The sequence below is a fragment of the Mus musculus genome, chromosome 3, assembly GCF_000001635.26.
Source record: "Mus musculus strain C57BL/6J chromosome 3, GRCm38.p6 C57BL/6J".
Taxonomy (NCBI): Eukaryota; Metazoa; Chordata; class Mammalia; order Rodentia; family Muridae; genus Mus; species Mus musculus.
This window is the reverse complement of record NC_000069.6, coordinates 123,623,975-123,638,605: the sequence shown is the minus strand read 5'-3', so window position 1 is coordinate 123,638,605 and position 14,631 is coordinate 123,623,975. Positions and strand designations below refer to the sequence as shown.

The 14,631-nt window shown below is 40.4% G+C and overlaps 1 protein-coding gene across 8 annotated transcripts in view; it reads left to right on the top strand.

Annotated features, from left to right (window-relative positions):
- The window catches only part of Ndst3 (N-deacetylase/N-sulfotransferase (heparan glucosaminyl) 3), a 165,009-nt gene that overhangs the window by 52,569 nt on the left and 97,809 nt on the right, over positions 1-14,631 (top strand). For all 8 annotated transcript variants that reach the window (NR_121616.1, XR_003954428.1, XM_006502370.3 and 5 more), the window contains 2 exons: positions 4,266-4,353; positions 10,493-10,647. Coding sequence is in view for 5 of the 8 variants with exons in the window: in XM_006502370.3 (XP_006502433.1) it covers positions 4,266-4,353; positions 10,493-10,647 (243 nt within the window). In the remaining 3 variants the exon portion in view is untranslated. The remainder of the gene's footprint in view (positions 1-4,265; positions 4,354-10,492; positions 10,648-14,631) is intronic.

The following is a 14,631-nucleotide window of genomic DNA, read 5'->3' as shown; positions in this document are numbered from 1 at the left end:
ATCTCTGGTTCTAATTTCCGTACGTCTCCCTATATCCACATCTAAATGGATTGGCTTAGTAATTGAGAAAATAGGAGAGTAGTAGCGATACTATCTTTATACGCAACTGTAAAATGTCTTGTTTTAAAAGTAATCAATGGTATATGATATTGTAAAAATATACCATACTCTTAAATGCACACTGTATACTGGAATTTCTAAAAATAAAAGTACCGCTTTTCAATAATGAAGACACTTGAAACGGAGCCCTATGCTTTCAAGGCCCCTGCACTAGCCATGGAAGACATGTGATCATTTGTCTTTTCCTGATGAGACTCTACTCCCTAGAAAGGGTCTATTTTCAAGGGTTTTTATTTTCCATTTTGGTGTTGTAGCAATGATTTTATTTATTGTTAGCTTTCGATACTGTCACATCATTTTAGATACATCCCAAATAGAGACTCAAAACAAGGAATCATTTTCTAATATTTGTTCATAGCAATGAGAACAGTGCCTCAGGTAACTATTTCATTACAGTAATAACAAGCTTAATGAAAAGGAATTTTGTCTGAAAACATTCCCAGGTACTTAAACTTCTCGCACAAAACATTTCAGTGTATTTTGTAACAATGTAAATAATGCATAAATATGAGACAATTTTCTCATGCACATTCCCAAAATCTGGTTTCTAAAATCAATTAAAGTATGAAACGTATTGCTGTTTATTCTAAGTACATAAATACCATCTGGACACAAGCTCTCTCTTCACCATGTGTTGACTACTCAGTTTTTTCCCTATGACCACGTACCTGAGAGAACTTTAGGGAACAATGATTGACTTTGGCTTCTGGTTTCAGAGGCATCTTCATAGAGTGGAGAGTGTGAGGGAACAGAATACTGCATCTCACACACAGAGGAAGGGAAGACAGGCAAAGGCCAAGGCACCATACAACCCTCAAGGGTAAAGTCTAGTTCTACTTCCACTTCCCTTGACCACCTCCCAATAAAGCCATCATGTGGTAAATCCACTTAGAGTTGGTCCAGTCAGTGAGTGAGAGCCTCGGGATCTAACCGTCTCTGGGATACCCTCACGGGCACTGCCAGGTGTACTTCACTAACTTTTTTAGCACTTCTCAATCCAATCAGCTTGACAATTAGGAAATACTGTCTCGCCATACATAGAATAAATCATAACACCATATGTTTCAGTATATCTTTTAAGTTCTTAGATGTTTGTTTTTTTTAATGTGTTATAAATGTATGAAATATTCAAACTGGCAAAATCAGGGGTAGTTGAGTCATCAGGATTCATATATTCTAGTTGTCAAAGATATTATTTTGCAAGAACTTAATTTAGTTTCTAAGGCTCAGGAATAAAAGGTTTACATGTTTTCTCCTAATAAAGATAGTGATCACAACTATATATTAAATGTGTATATATGTGTGGTCACACAACAAAGATCACTGAAGGATAGTTCCAAAAAAAGGGGACACATAGCAAAAGGGAAGGACAATGGCATCCAAGGTTTAAGAAGAAGTCATTAAATATGCAAGAAATAATTTTAGAATAGATTTTGAATGTTTATTCAGTGAATGAATAATTAAAGGGTAAATTGGAATAAAACAGAAAAAAAAAAGAGAAAGAAGACTTAAGAAGGGAAGATACACAGGAAAAGTTAGCCAGGATATTCAGCTAGGGTGAAAAAATGACCGACTGGAAGAGTAGGACAGGTGGGGGAGGGACAGAGAAATCATGTGACTCACAAAAAGACAGCAAACCAAGTACCGAATGAATGGGTGTGTGGATGGATAGAGAGACGATAGGTAGACAGATGACTGATAGGTAGATAGATGACAGATATATAGACAGGTGATAAGTAAATGATATATAGAGAATAGATAGGTGATAGGTAGATAGATGATAGGTAAATGATAGATGACATAGATAGAAGATAGAAAATGGATAATAGAATGTAGGTAGATAGGTAGGTAGATATGATACATGATAGATGGATGGATGGATGGATGGATGGATGGATGGATGGATGGTAGATATAGCTTTTTGGCTTTTTAGCAAACTTAACTAACCACTCCTGCATGTATGGTTTACCCTCATTATACTCTGACTTGGAAGACCTTTCAACTTTACAAATGAAGAACTAAGCTCGAGCAAGTACCACAGACTTCCCTTGAGCACTCAGTGGTAGCAGCCATGGCAGCTGCTGTGGTGACTTCAGCTGCAGAGATGGCAGAGCAGCCATGCTCAGTGCTGCACACACATCACATTCCAGTCACCGAGTCACCAGCAAACACCGACTGTCTCGTTTAATCTTCAGATCGAGCTCTGAAGTGAGTAGCAGTACCTTGACTTCAACATTGAGGAGACTTGGGTTTGAAATAACATACCCCAAAGCAGAAACACAGGAGATTCAGAATTCCAGTTAAAGCCGGCTGGCTTCCAGGCCTGTCCTTTTAAAGACTACACTGTAAGTTCCACAGTCCTCACCACAGGAGCCAAAAGAAAACGACTCAGACCTTCTACTTGCACAGCACCCTTCCTGCAGATTATCCCCAACATGGAAAACTAAGAAGTCTCTTTCTTCACTAAGGCACATTCATTTGTCCAGTTTTTTTCCCCATGCTCATCCTATGCCACACCCAGGCAAGATCTTACCTGTCTCTAGTGACGCTGACATCAATTAGACTTTATACTCTCATAGTGTGGTGTGGATCTCCTCTGTCACTCTCCACCTTCTACCCATCAATGTCGTGTAGACCCACATAGTATATCATTCAGTCTCACACATCAAGGAGTTGGTTCTTGCAAACAAAGACATGTTAGGAAAACAATTGCATAGTTACACTTCAATAACTGATATGAGTGAGGTGAGTTTAAGTTGGGGAAGCAAGGATTTCATCCTCTGCATCCACAGAGACTCAGTTGCATTTGGATAAGGCAGGCAATCTTCAAACAGTAGCTGAATAGTAAGGAGACCGAGCATGGCAGCTCAGGCACTACTGAGCATCTGTTCTGCTATTAAAGAACTCAAGGGTAGTGTGGGCCTGTATGTACCAGAGGGAAGGATCCAATGGAAGGTCAGCGCGGGAACCCAATTTGGGACCCTCTTGTCTGTGAACATAAGCAAGTCATTTACCTCAGTTTCCTCCCATGTAAAATGAAGTGTTAACCAAGATCTTTTTGAAAACCAACAGTGCTATTTATGTTTGGTTTAGGTGAACACGAAGTTATAACCACACACACACACATACGCAGTGGCAAGAGGCAGAGTAATTGGTCATTGGAATTTAAATAAGAATCGGGAAGTAAAGGAGAAGAAACAATGAAAGTGCAGTAAACACTCATAGAGAGACAGCAGCATTAACACAGAAAACCATCCTTCAAAAGTGCCCCTTACGAGAAGTGCAATATGTGTGCTCTCGCCACTGACAAGAGCTTGACATAACTTAGACCAAGTGGGGAGGATTATTGATTTTGGCTCACAGTTTCAGTTCATCATGGTAAGTGGATCAGAGTAGAGAGTTTACATCATGATGTCCAGGTAGCACAAAGAGTGCAGGCAAGCACTGCCTGCACCAGCTGCCTTTCTCCTTTTTTTTTTTCCATCTTCTTTTCCAACTTGGTCCTGTCTACTGAGTGATACTTTCCATATTCAAGAGATTATTTCTCTTGGCTAACCCCACCTCCAGATTCTCTCACGGGCATACCCATAGATGCACTTAACTAACCCCACAGGTGTTTCTCCATCCAAACCAGTTGTCAGTCAAGATGAACCATCCTGAATGTTTGCTTGTTTTAATGGACAAATTATAGATTCGCTTTACCTTCTTATCTTCTTGAATAGCCATCACTATCTTTTGGGAATTTCAGATTTAAAAGTTAAAATGTTGGTGTTTTGAAGAACAAAGATATATCTGAGAATGCCAGTATGGTTTTTTTTTTCCACATATGTTCTTGCGAAACTGCATTTAAAATGAATGTCCTTTTGGAATTGGTTATCTGTGTCCCTGAGAGGTAAAAAGAGATATAATACACCATTTCCTTTATACATATGGATTAAACTTTTCCTTTCACTTTGCTTTCTCCAGCCAACATTTTTTTTTTCAGATTTCCCATGGGCTGAAACGTGAGTACTTATGCGTATGTGCTGCCTAAGCTTACCATTATCCACGATCCGCCATGTGATTTGAATAGCGCGGTCTTACTCTCTGAATGTCTTTCAGTACCTTGTCACCCTGAAATGCTTCTTGTTCATTCTGTATTTCAGGCCCTGCTTGACACTCAGAATCTTTTGCGCACACAAATCACAAATTTTACATTCAACCTTGGATTTTCAGGGAAATTTTATCACACAGGTAAGACTCCTCTGACCACTGTTTGAAATTGCACCTCCTTCCCGGTCCCTTGTTCTTGCTTCCTTCACAACTTTCCCCTGTTTTCCTTTAACTCCATTTCCTTTAACTCCATTTAACTACGTTTAACCTTTAGAAAATGTTAATGATTCTAAAGCTTGTGGTATTTTCAAGTGACCTTTCTTTTTTTGCTGACCCATAATTTACATATAGAAAAGTCTATAGTAACAAACTATCTTTAGTGAATTTTCACCAACTATACACAATGTAACTCTCAAGTAGAGCAAGAAACCATTACCATCCCTCTACTTTGCTCCCCTGGGTAGTCCCTGCCCTTTTGACGCTAAGACTTCTATACCGCTTCCTTGGCTTCCAGTACCTTCTGAGCTACACCCAGCTTCGACCTAAGTGTAAAATTCACTGTATCCAGCTTTAGTTGCTGTTGTTCAACCGTCTGTTAGTCATGTGGATATGGTGCATAGATTACTCTTCTCTCTTTTGACTTGTTGGTAGTGTTTCATGTTTGAGCATGCTGATGCGTGATCCACTCTACTGCAATGTAGATGGTTCTCTCTAGCCTTTGCCATTCCTTAGGCCATCCTGTTAGATGTCCACCCCTGTTCCTTAGAGGACTTAAGTTCTTTCCTGTTGGCTCTCAGTCACCAGTGGAGTTGCTCAAATGACCCATATATAAAAATACTTGAAGAGAAAAAGCCAATGGAGTTTACAAACTGATCTTTCCAGTGTGTATTCCTAGTCGTCTGAGGACTGTGCTTCACATTTCATGTTGTTTCCCTTTTAAATTTTAGCTGTGCTGTGGGAATATAAAAATTCATATGGTGGTTTTGATGTATATTTCTCCTATGAACAGGAAGTGAGCGTGTGCACGTGGTTGCCGGCTATTTGAGATCCTCTTCTGAGGAATTGTTTCACTGTTTCCTTTTTGTGGCTCATTTGTAAATTCTTGATCCATTCTGCTGGATGATTTCTCAGCTAAATGCATTGCGAGCTCTTTTCTCTCACAGTCTGGGTTGACTTTATTCTCTTCATGTTTTTGTACAATGAAAATACTTAACTTTATGTCAACTTTATCTTTTCTAATACCTTTTGAGTCTTGGGCAATATACAAAATCAGCTGTGTGTTTTGCCTACCATCCTTAAAGTCATAGGTAAATAAAAAAGAGGGCATTTTGCTATTCCATCAACAGAGTCGATGAGGCAGATGTTAGAATTATACAGATGTACTGAGTGTAACTTTAAATAGCTCAGAGACGCCCAAGGTTTGGAAGACTAGACAAGTCAGTCCTCTCCAAATTGATCCATAATTAATAAAGTCTCAGACACAATTCTAACAAGTTTCTTGGTTGATATTGGTAACATTCCTCTAAAACTTATATAAAAAAATCAAATAGCCAAGACTAGCCAAAGCAGTCATGAGACAGAGGAACCAAACTGCAGTCGCTGCACCAACAAACACTGTTAGTAATTACAAAGTCAGTGTCAGTAAGATGTGTGGCGGCAGAAGCTTAAGTAGGGGAGAGAAATGCAGTCCACAGAAACTGGAATCCTCATTCCTGATGGTGATGGATTTTCCCATAATCCACGCTGACCACAGAACTTTACTATGGAAAGAAGGTGGGTTGACCCAGACCCGGAAAAAAAAAGACACACACACAAAATAAGTTCCAGAATGATCACAGATGTACAGTTTTGTGATATCAAATGATTTTTTTTAAGCAGAAAAGATCGGGTGCTTCCTGTGAAAGGATCTCGGGGTGCAGAAGCTCTGGTTCTGGTTCTAGCAACGTTAGGCCTACCACACTGCTGCATTTCACAACACAGAGTACAAAACGCCTAAAGAAACACAATGTCCACAGTCACCTCCTTAGCCATTACACGCTTTGCCATCTGTAAAGAAAGGAAAATTAAGACCCAAGGAAGGACTCAGAAAAGATCCTGAATATGCAATATATTTGAAAAAGTTGTATGACTAATACTGTCACTGCACTACATGCCTGGGGTTTAGTCAAAGAAGGATTTGATTTTTTTTTTCCTAAAAAGCCTGCTTTTCCCATCATGTCTACTCCTGTGGTGAGGCAGCGCATCATGGAGCTATGTGTGGTAGAGCAGTATTGACCTCGTGACAACAGAGAGACAGAGAAAGGGACTAGGGGAAAGCGTGTTCTCGGACACCCATCTCCAGTGAACTACTGTCTCTAACCACGCCCTCCAGATTTCTACCACCTCCCAAAATAATACCACCAACTGACCAACCCTTCAACACATGAGCCGATGGGGACATTTGTTTCATGTTTAAATGAAACAGATGGTGATGGGAGAAAGAACTATAGAATTAAAATCAGGACAGGCCAAATTCAGGAAATACACAAACCAAAAGTCACCTGGCAACTCAGTCTCCTTCCTTCAATACTGGATGCTAGAAATGATGTCATTTGTCCAACTCATTCCTTCTGAGCAATGGAAGGTGTGTGTGTGTGTGTGTGTGTGTGTGTGTGTGTGTGTGTGTGTGTGTGAGTGTGTGTGTGTGTGTGTGTGTGTGTGTGTGTGTGTGTGTGTTCTTTTTCCTTTTATGAAAAGCATATCCCATAGCCCATGATGCCTATGCTCTCTCTAGATCAAGGGAAGACCTGCGTAGGTGGAAAGTGGAGCCAAGATTGGCAAGATATTATTATCTGTGCACAAGATGAAAGGTCCCACACAGTTTAGCCAGCACTGTCTAAGACCAGATATATTATTTTTCATGAGAACAAATATAAAATTTAATTTTCAGACTTTATAATTAGATGTTATGAAACTTAGGTAAAGTTCATTGTCTTCCTTGGTAAATAATTGATTCCTTTCTCTGTTGAAAACTGTCCTTTTTACTCAATCTTGAAAAAGAGAAAAAAATGTTTCAGAACAAAGCTTCCTTCCTGTTTTAAATCTTGTTTTCTATGTTTAGGTATTCTGCCTATGTATATGCCTGGGCACTACATGTATGACTGATTCTTTGTGGAGGTCATAGGAGAATGTCAGATCTCGTAGAACTGAAGCTACAAATGGTTTTAGCATGCCATGCAGGTGCTGGGAAAAGAACCTTGGTCCTCTGAAAGAGCAGCCATTGCTCTCAACCACTGAGACGTTTCTCCAGCCTGATGCTTCCCTTTTTTTATTTTATTTCAATTTAAACATTCTCTTAAATTTAAAGGCCCCAAAGTTAAATAACTAGTAAAGTGCCCAGACTGTCTCCACCCTAACTTAACCAGAATGCAACTTTCCTACAGAGCTTTGTAACTGATGGTCAGTCATTAGGGAGGTTATTTGGCAAAACAAAGCTCTGGCCTCCACAGGTCAGGAAGGCTGGAACATATCAAGAAAACACTGAGAAGTAAGAACACCTACCTAGTCAGATTGCATCACGGAGTCAACAGAAAATGTAGACAACCACTTTGGTGTGTTGAATCAGGAAATTCTGATCCTGTACCTGGAGCCCACATTTGGCCAGTAAATAATAACTCCAGGTCCTGAATGTGAGGTTACTTAATTAAACTAAGGCCCCACCCAGGGCCCCTCCTAACCTTCACTTTGGCTTAGGGCATGCCTCTTGGACTCTGAGAAAAGGGGGTTTTCGGTGACCCTTACCTCACATGAGTGTCAGGAGCAGTGTAGCGTCATAAAGCTCCTAACAACTGTCTGACCTTGGCTGAAGTCTCAGTTGCTGGCAGTTTACAGTAGAAAAGCAAAGGAGAATATACTGCAGAGTGAGGGGTTTTTAAGATTGATTTACTTATTTATTTATTTATTTATTTATTTATTTAATGTATATAAGCACACTGTAGCTGTCTTCAGATACATCAGATCCCATGGTTGTGAGCCATGATGTGATTGCTGGGAGTTGAACTCGGGACCTCTGGAAGAGCAGCCAGCACTCTTTTTTGTTGTTGTTGTTTTGTTTTTCGAGTCAGGGTTTCTCTGTGTAGCCCTGGCTGTCCTGGAACTCACTCTGTAGACCAAGCTGGCCTCGAACTCAGAAATCTGCCTGCCTCTGCCTCCCAAGTGCTAGTCCTGCGCCACCACCACCCGGCTCAATCAGCACTCTTAACCACTGAGCCATCTCTCCAGCCCCCCAGAGTGAGGTTTGTAAGTAGACACACAGTAAAACAAGCTTTGTTTGACAGTGCCGTGATTGGGCTTAAGCATTATGTGTCCTAAGGTAAAGGATTTGACTTCTTGTTTCTGTCCTCCTCTGACTCCTCCAGAGGAGGCTAGAGTAATCCAAACATAAGCAACCATATTCATTTCATTTTTTTATCATAATCTTGAAAGTAATAAATAGATACTTCCGCTCAATATAATCTATTCTGATCAAAAATATACCCAAAGTGGGATTCAAGGAAGCCAGATAAATAGAGCTATTAAGAAAAAGGAAAGACATAAAATTACATTTCCTGTGCATTAAGATAAATCTCTCAGATGGCAGAAATTATTTCTCTAAATCCAGCAGGCTTGCAATGTCTAAAAGTTGTGATTGCAATTTTACAACCGTTTCAGGAAAAGATAACTAACTAGCTTGAACCATCTCGCTTTAAAAAAAAATGCCGAGATCTGTTACTCTTTCCTCATTAAATAAACTCTGAGCAAAGCTAGCTAGCTGACAGGCACAGGCAGGGAAAGACATAAGTTCTGTGTGGTAAGTAAATGGGAACAGAAGCGGCAGCATAGGAAACAGCTCACACACTGAAGAGCCCACTAACTCTGTTCGGATCTCCTGGCTGGGAAGGGAGAGCTCAGAATGAGATGACACTGCAAAGCCTCTGCTTCCACTGTGATAGGTGAGGCAAAGAACAGCAACGAAACCACTGTGTGCTGGCACCGCGACCAAACCAGAAGCTATTTTCTCCATCTGAATATACAAGCCATGTCAAATAATTTACATCCTCTTCCTCTGTCCTACCATTTGTAAAATACCTCTTATCCTGCTTTATTTGTTCTCGCTACACTACAAGCTGCACAAAGGCTCCATTAATTAGCCTAATGTCTTTGTGAGTGATTATACTTATTATTAAACATGATACTTAAATATTAATTTTAAAGATGACTTTGAAATATTTTGATATTCGTATCTCGTGGTTAGTAATGTTTTGTAAGTTTTGGAGCTAGAGAGACAGCTCAACAGTTAACAATGTGTACTGCTCTGTCAGAGAACCAGAGGTCTGCTGCTAGGAACTATGTCAGGTGGCTCACAACCGCAGTGCAGTTCCAGGGGATCTTACACCCTCTTCTGGCCTCTGCTGGCACTACAGCTACATGCAGATACCCCAGAACAATGCAATGCCTCCAAAGCAATTCTACAAGATTGCTCTCTTGAATACCATCAATAAAGTTCGCTGCACCCACAAAAAAAAAAAAAAAGAACGATTGCTTGAAGGGCTGCGATGTTTGCATCAGCACAGCATACATGCACATAACTTAAACTATAAATAAATCTTTTTAAAGTTTTGTCATAGTTTCTTTGTTCCCTAACAGATTTTTCTTTGGTAAATTTTGGGTTAGATGACTTATATACATATGCAATACTATAAATGGTGTCTTCTAAACAGAGTAAATGATAGATGGTTGATAGATAGGTGATAATATAAATGATAGATGTGTAATAGATACTACATAGATGACAGATGATACAGAAAATAGATAACTGATAGATACATATAGATGATAGATTAAAAGGTAGATATGATATATAGATGATAAATGATAGAAGATTGAGAAAAGATAGATACATGATTAGTAGATAGATAGAAGATAGATAAATAGATAGATAGATAGATAGATAGATGATTGATAGCTGATAGATAGAAAGATAGATAGATAGATAGATAGATAGATAGATAGATAGATAGAAAGAAAGATAGATAGATAGATAGATAGATAGATAGATGGTTGATAGCTGATAGATAGATAGATAGATAGATGATAGATAGATGATAGATAGATAGATAAATAGATAGGTAGATAGATAGATAGATAGATAGATAGATAGATAGATAGATAGAAAGAATATAGGTGATTGACAGATCATACATACGTACATATGATGAAGATGCAGTTGGAATTAACTGAATAGTCGTTTCTGCCCCTACAGGAACTGAAGAGGAAGATGAAGGGGATGATTGTCTGCTGGGTTCTGTGGACGAGTTCTGGTGGTTTCCTCACATGTGGAGTCACATGCAGCCCCACCTCTTCCACAATGAGTCGTCTTTAATAGAGCAGATGATTCTCAACAAAAAGTTTGCCTTAGTAAGTAACTTTCTCTACTACACTGACCTCTTGTACAATGGGGAGGGAAGCAGGGAGGTGTTTGAATTGGAAACTGCCTCGAGGCTCTGCTGTGCTGGCTTCCCTTAAGTGACTTTTCTCAGTAGATGTTAGAATCTTGGTATTACGTCCTCTCCATGCATGGCTCTTGTATGGATATATCTTTGTACTATGTCATCCTCATTGGATTTAATTCTTTGATGGGCCTAATTTAAGAAAGAGTTAACAAAACATAAGGCTCAGTTTCTTGGCCTTATGGCCAGCATTCATAAGAGGTATATCCTTCCGAGGAACTTCCTGCTGCACTGAGACGAAATGTATGCACAAAACAAGTCCACAGCAGAATTAGATACTGTGTGACCTGATGTCACACTTTAAGAACACAAGCTCTCAGCTCCAAGAATAACTATCATCAAGGTGGGGAAGAATAAGTTGTGTTGAAAAAAAAATGGGATTGAATATACCCCCAAAAATGCACATAAAACTAGGGTATCAAGATGAATTAAAATGAGGATGGGGTAACGGATCAAATGAGACCATAAAGTAGACACAAGTTGATGAAGATTCAGAAAACCAATGAAGAGATTAGGATAGAACATTGCTCACTGGCAGAAAAGTACACTGGTTTATAATGAAGGCACTATGATCTGGGTCAGGGAAACCTACAGTAAAACTTCTAATACATACCGTATGAAAGGAAATCTGCCCTTAGTCAGAGAGGATCCAAATCCATGTTCATGGATGGGCTTCTCCACCAGCTGCAGAGGCCAAGAAATTTTTGCCAAGTTTGGTTCTTTACTCAAACTTACACACAAACAAGTTAAAAGTGGCAAACTATATTTCTTTCTTAAAGATATAAAAATCTAACTCTTTCCTGGGAGCACTTGCTCATGTTTGTCTTTAACTTTCCTTGTTGTTGTTTTATTTGTTTTTGTTGTTGATATTTTACTTATTCACTTTATGTCCCAATCCCTGCACTGCCTCCCAGTCACCACCTCCCACAGTCCTTCCCCCATGCCCCTCCCCTTCTCCCCTGAGAGAGTAGAGGCCCCCTGGATATTCCCCAACCCTAGGACTGCACTTCCTCTCCCATTGAGGCCAGACAAGGCAGCCCAGCTAGAAGAGCATATCCCACATACAGGCAACAGCTTTAGGGATAGCCACCTGCTCCAGTTGTTCAGGACCCACATGAAAGTCAAACTGCATATCTGCTACATATGAATGGGGAGGCCTAGGTCTAGCCCATGATATTCTTCGGTTGGAGGTTCAGCCTCTGAAAGCCTCAAGGGTCCAGGTGAGTTGGTTCTGTTAGTTTTCCTGTGGAGTTCCTATCTCCTTTGGTACCATCAGTCCTTCCCCCTACTCTTTCATAAGGGCCCACAAGCTCCATCCACTGTTTGGCTGTGGGTGTTTGCATCCATCTGAGCCAGCTGCTGGGTGGAGCTCCTCAGAAGACTGCCATGCTAGGCTTCTGTCTGCAAGCATAACAGAGTATCATTAACAGTATCAGGGATAGGTGCTTGCCCATAGGATGGGTCTCTAGTTAAGCCTGTTATTGCTTGGCCATTCACTCCGACTCTGCTCTATTCCTGCATTTCTTGTAGATGGTATAAATTTGGGTTCAAAGTTTTGCGGGTAGGTTGGTGTGCCTATCACTCTACCTGGTTACAGGAGGTGGCTGCTTCAGGACCCATATCCACAGTTCTGTGAGTTAAAGCAAAGGTCACCCCCATTGATTATTGGGTGCCTCCCCTACCTCAATGGAAACCCAATGTTTTTTTTATCATCTTTATATTTAGTATCATAAAACTGCCATCTTCAGTTTTTTGCCGTGACTCCTGAAGTGTTCACCACTACAGATAACAGGAATAAAAATCTTTAAATTTTTGTTTTGTGTGTGATAAGGCAATAGCTTAATATGAGGCTTACACAATTTGTAAGTATATGCTAGTTAATTCAACTCCCAATGAGGTATTAGGCCTCCAGAGTGGCTAATGCTCTTCCGACTGATGCTAAGTCTGAAGATGAAAAGAGCATGAGTTACATTTTCTAACTTAGTGTGCATTGTTTCTTTTAATATTCCCAACAACCCTGAATTCTACGTATACATATTCTCCCTTTATGGGTGAGACTCATAGGATACACACTAGAATTATAAAGCTCACTGATAGAATAAAAGACAGAAATCGAAGTCCTCTAATGCTGCATAAATGTGACCCCTGGGGTTCCTTGCCCAACTCACTGGTGTCACTCTATCCAGTCTGCTGCTTAGTGATTGTGGCTGTATCAGGCCATCTGGGCAACATAAGGAAGTTGGAGAACGTAAGGGAGGACTCCCAGGGAACTCGCCCCTTGGCATCCTCTAGTTCCTGACCTAGGAAGAGACTCCAACCCAATGCTAAGCATCTTTCCACGTGGCTGAGTACTGTTTACTCCACAGTGAAGCTGCTTGAAGTCATCTGTAGGAAATTGGACCGTCTACTCATTAGAGGCAATAAACACACGCTTGACCCTGTGCGAACGCTGCATTTCTAATGAGTGATAAATACACTGCCCTTCTCTTTCAGCTTGGAGGATTTTAACATAAGCATAAATGTTCCCCAGTAATATAGAGAGGGGAGATGTGCAAAAGGCAGCAGGCTGCCTTGGAAGCCAGAGGGTATTCAACCAAGAACGGCAATGGAGAAAGGCAATGTTTGAATGAGTGACTGAGTTAAAGTATATTTAAAATTCCCTTCCTACTAAGAATCTGAGACTATGAGCCAGTACCCCAGGCCCTACTTTAACTGTCTGTAGTCAGACACAACTGTTTCCATTTAATTAGTAAGTCTATCTGAACTGTTGGGTTTCATAGTTTGGACTCTTCTGACTCACAAAGGCACTGAATGTTCACGTCTGTAGCTTCATATAGAAGATCAGACAGACCATGCCAGACCTAAAGCTTTACTACAGAGCAATTGTGATAAAAACTGCATGGTACTGGTATAGAGACAGACAAGTAGACCAATGGAATAGAATTGAAGATCCAGAAATGAACCCACACACCTATGGTCACTTGATCTTCGACAAGGGAGCTAAAACCATCCAGTGGAAGAAAGACAGCATTTTCAACAATTGGTGCTGGCACAACTGGTTGTTATCGTGTAGAAGAATGCGAATCGATCCATACTTATCTCCTTGTACTAAGGTCAAATCTAAGTGGATCAAGGAACTTCACATAAAACCAGAGACACTGAAACTTATAGAGGAGAAAGTGGGGAAAAGCCTTGAAGATATGGGCACAGGGGAAAAATTCCTGAACAGAACAGCAATGGCTTGTGCTGTAAGATCGAGAATCGACAAATGGGACCTAATGAAACTCCAAAGTTTCTGCAAGGCAAAAGACACCGTCAATAAGACAAAAAGACCACCAACAGATTGGGAAAGGATCTTTACCTATCCTAAATCAGATAGGGGACTAATATCCAACATATATAAAGAACTCAAGAAGGTGGACTTCAGAAAATCAAATAACCCCATTAAAAAATGGGGCTCAGAACTGAACAAAGAATTCTCACCTGAGGAATACCGAATGGCAGAGAAGCACTTGAAAAAATGTTCAACATCCTTAATCATCAGGGAAATGCAAATCAAAACAACCCTGAGATTCCACCTCACACCAGTCAGAATGGCTAAGATCAAAAATTCAGGTGACAGCAGATGCTGGCGAGGATGTGGAGAAAGAGGAACACTCCTCCATTGTTGGTGGGAGTGCAGGCTTGTACAACCACTCTGGAAATCAGTCTGGCGGTTCCTCAGAAAACTGGACATAGTACTACCGGAGGATCCAGCAATACCTCTCCTGGGCATATATCCAGAAGATGCCCCAACAGGTAAGAAGGACACATGCTCCACTATGTTCATAGCAGCCTTATTTATAATAGCCAGAAGCTGGAAAGAACCTAGATGCCCCTCAACAGAGGAATG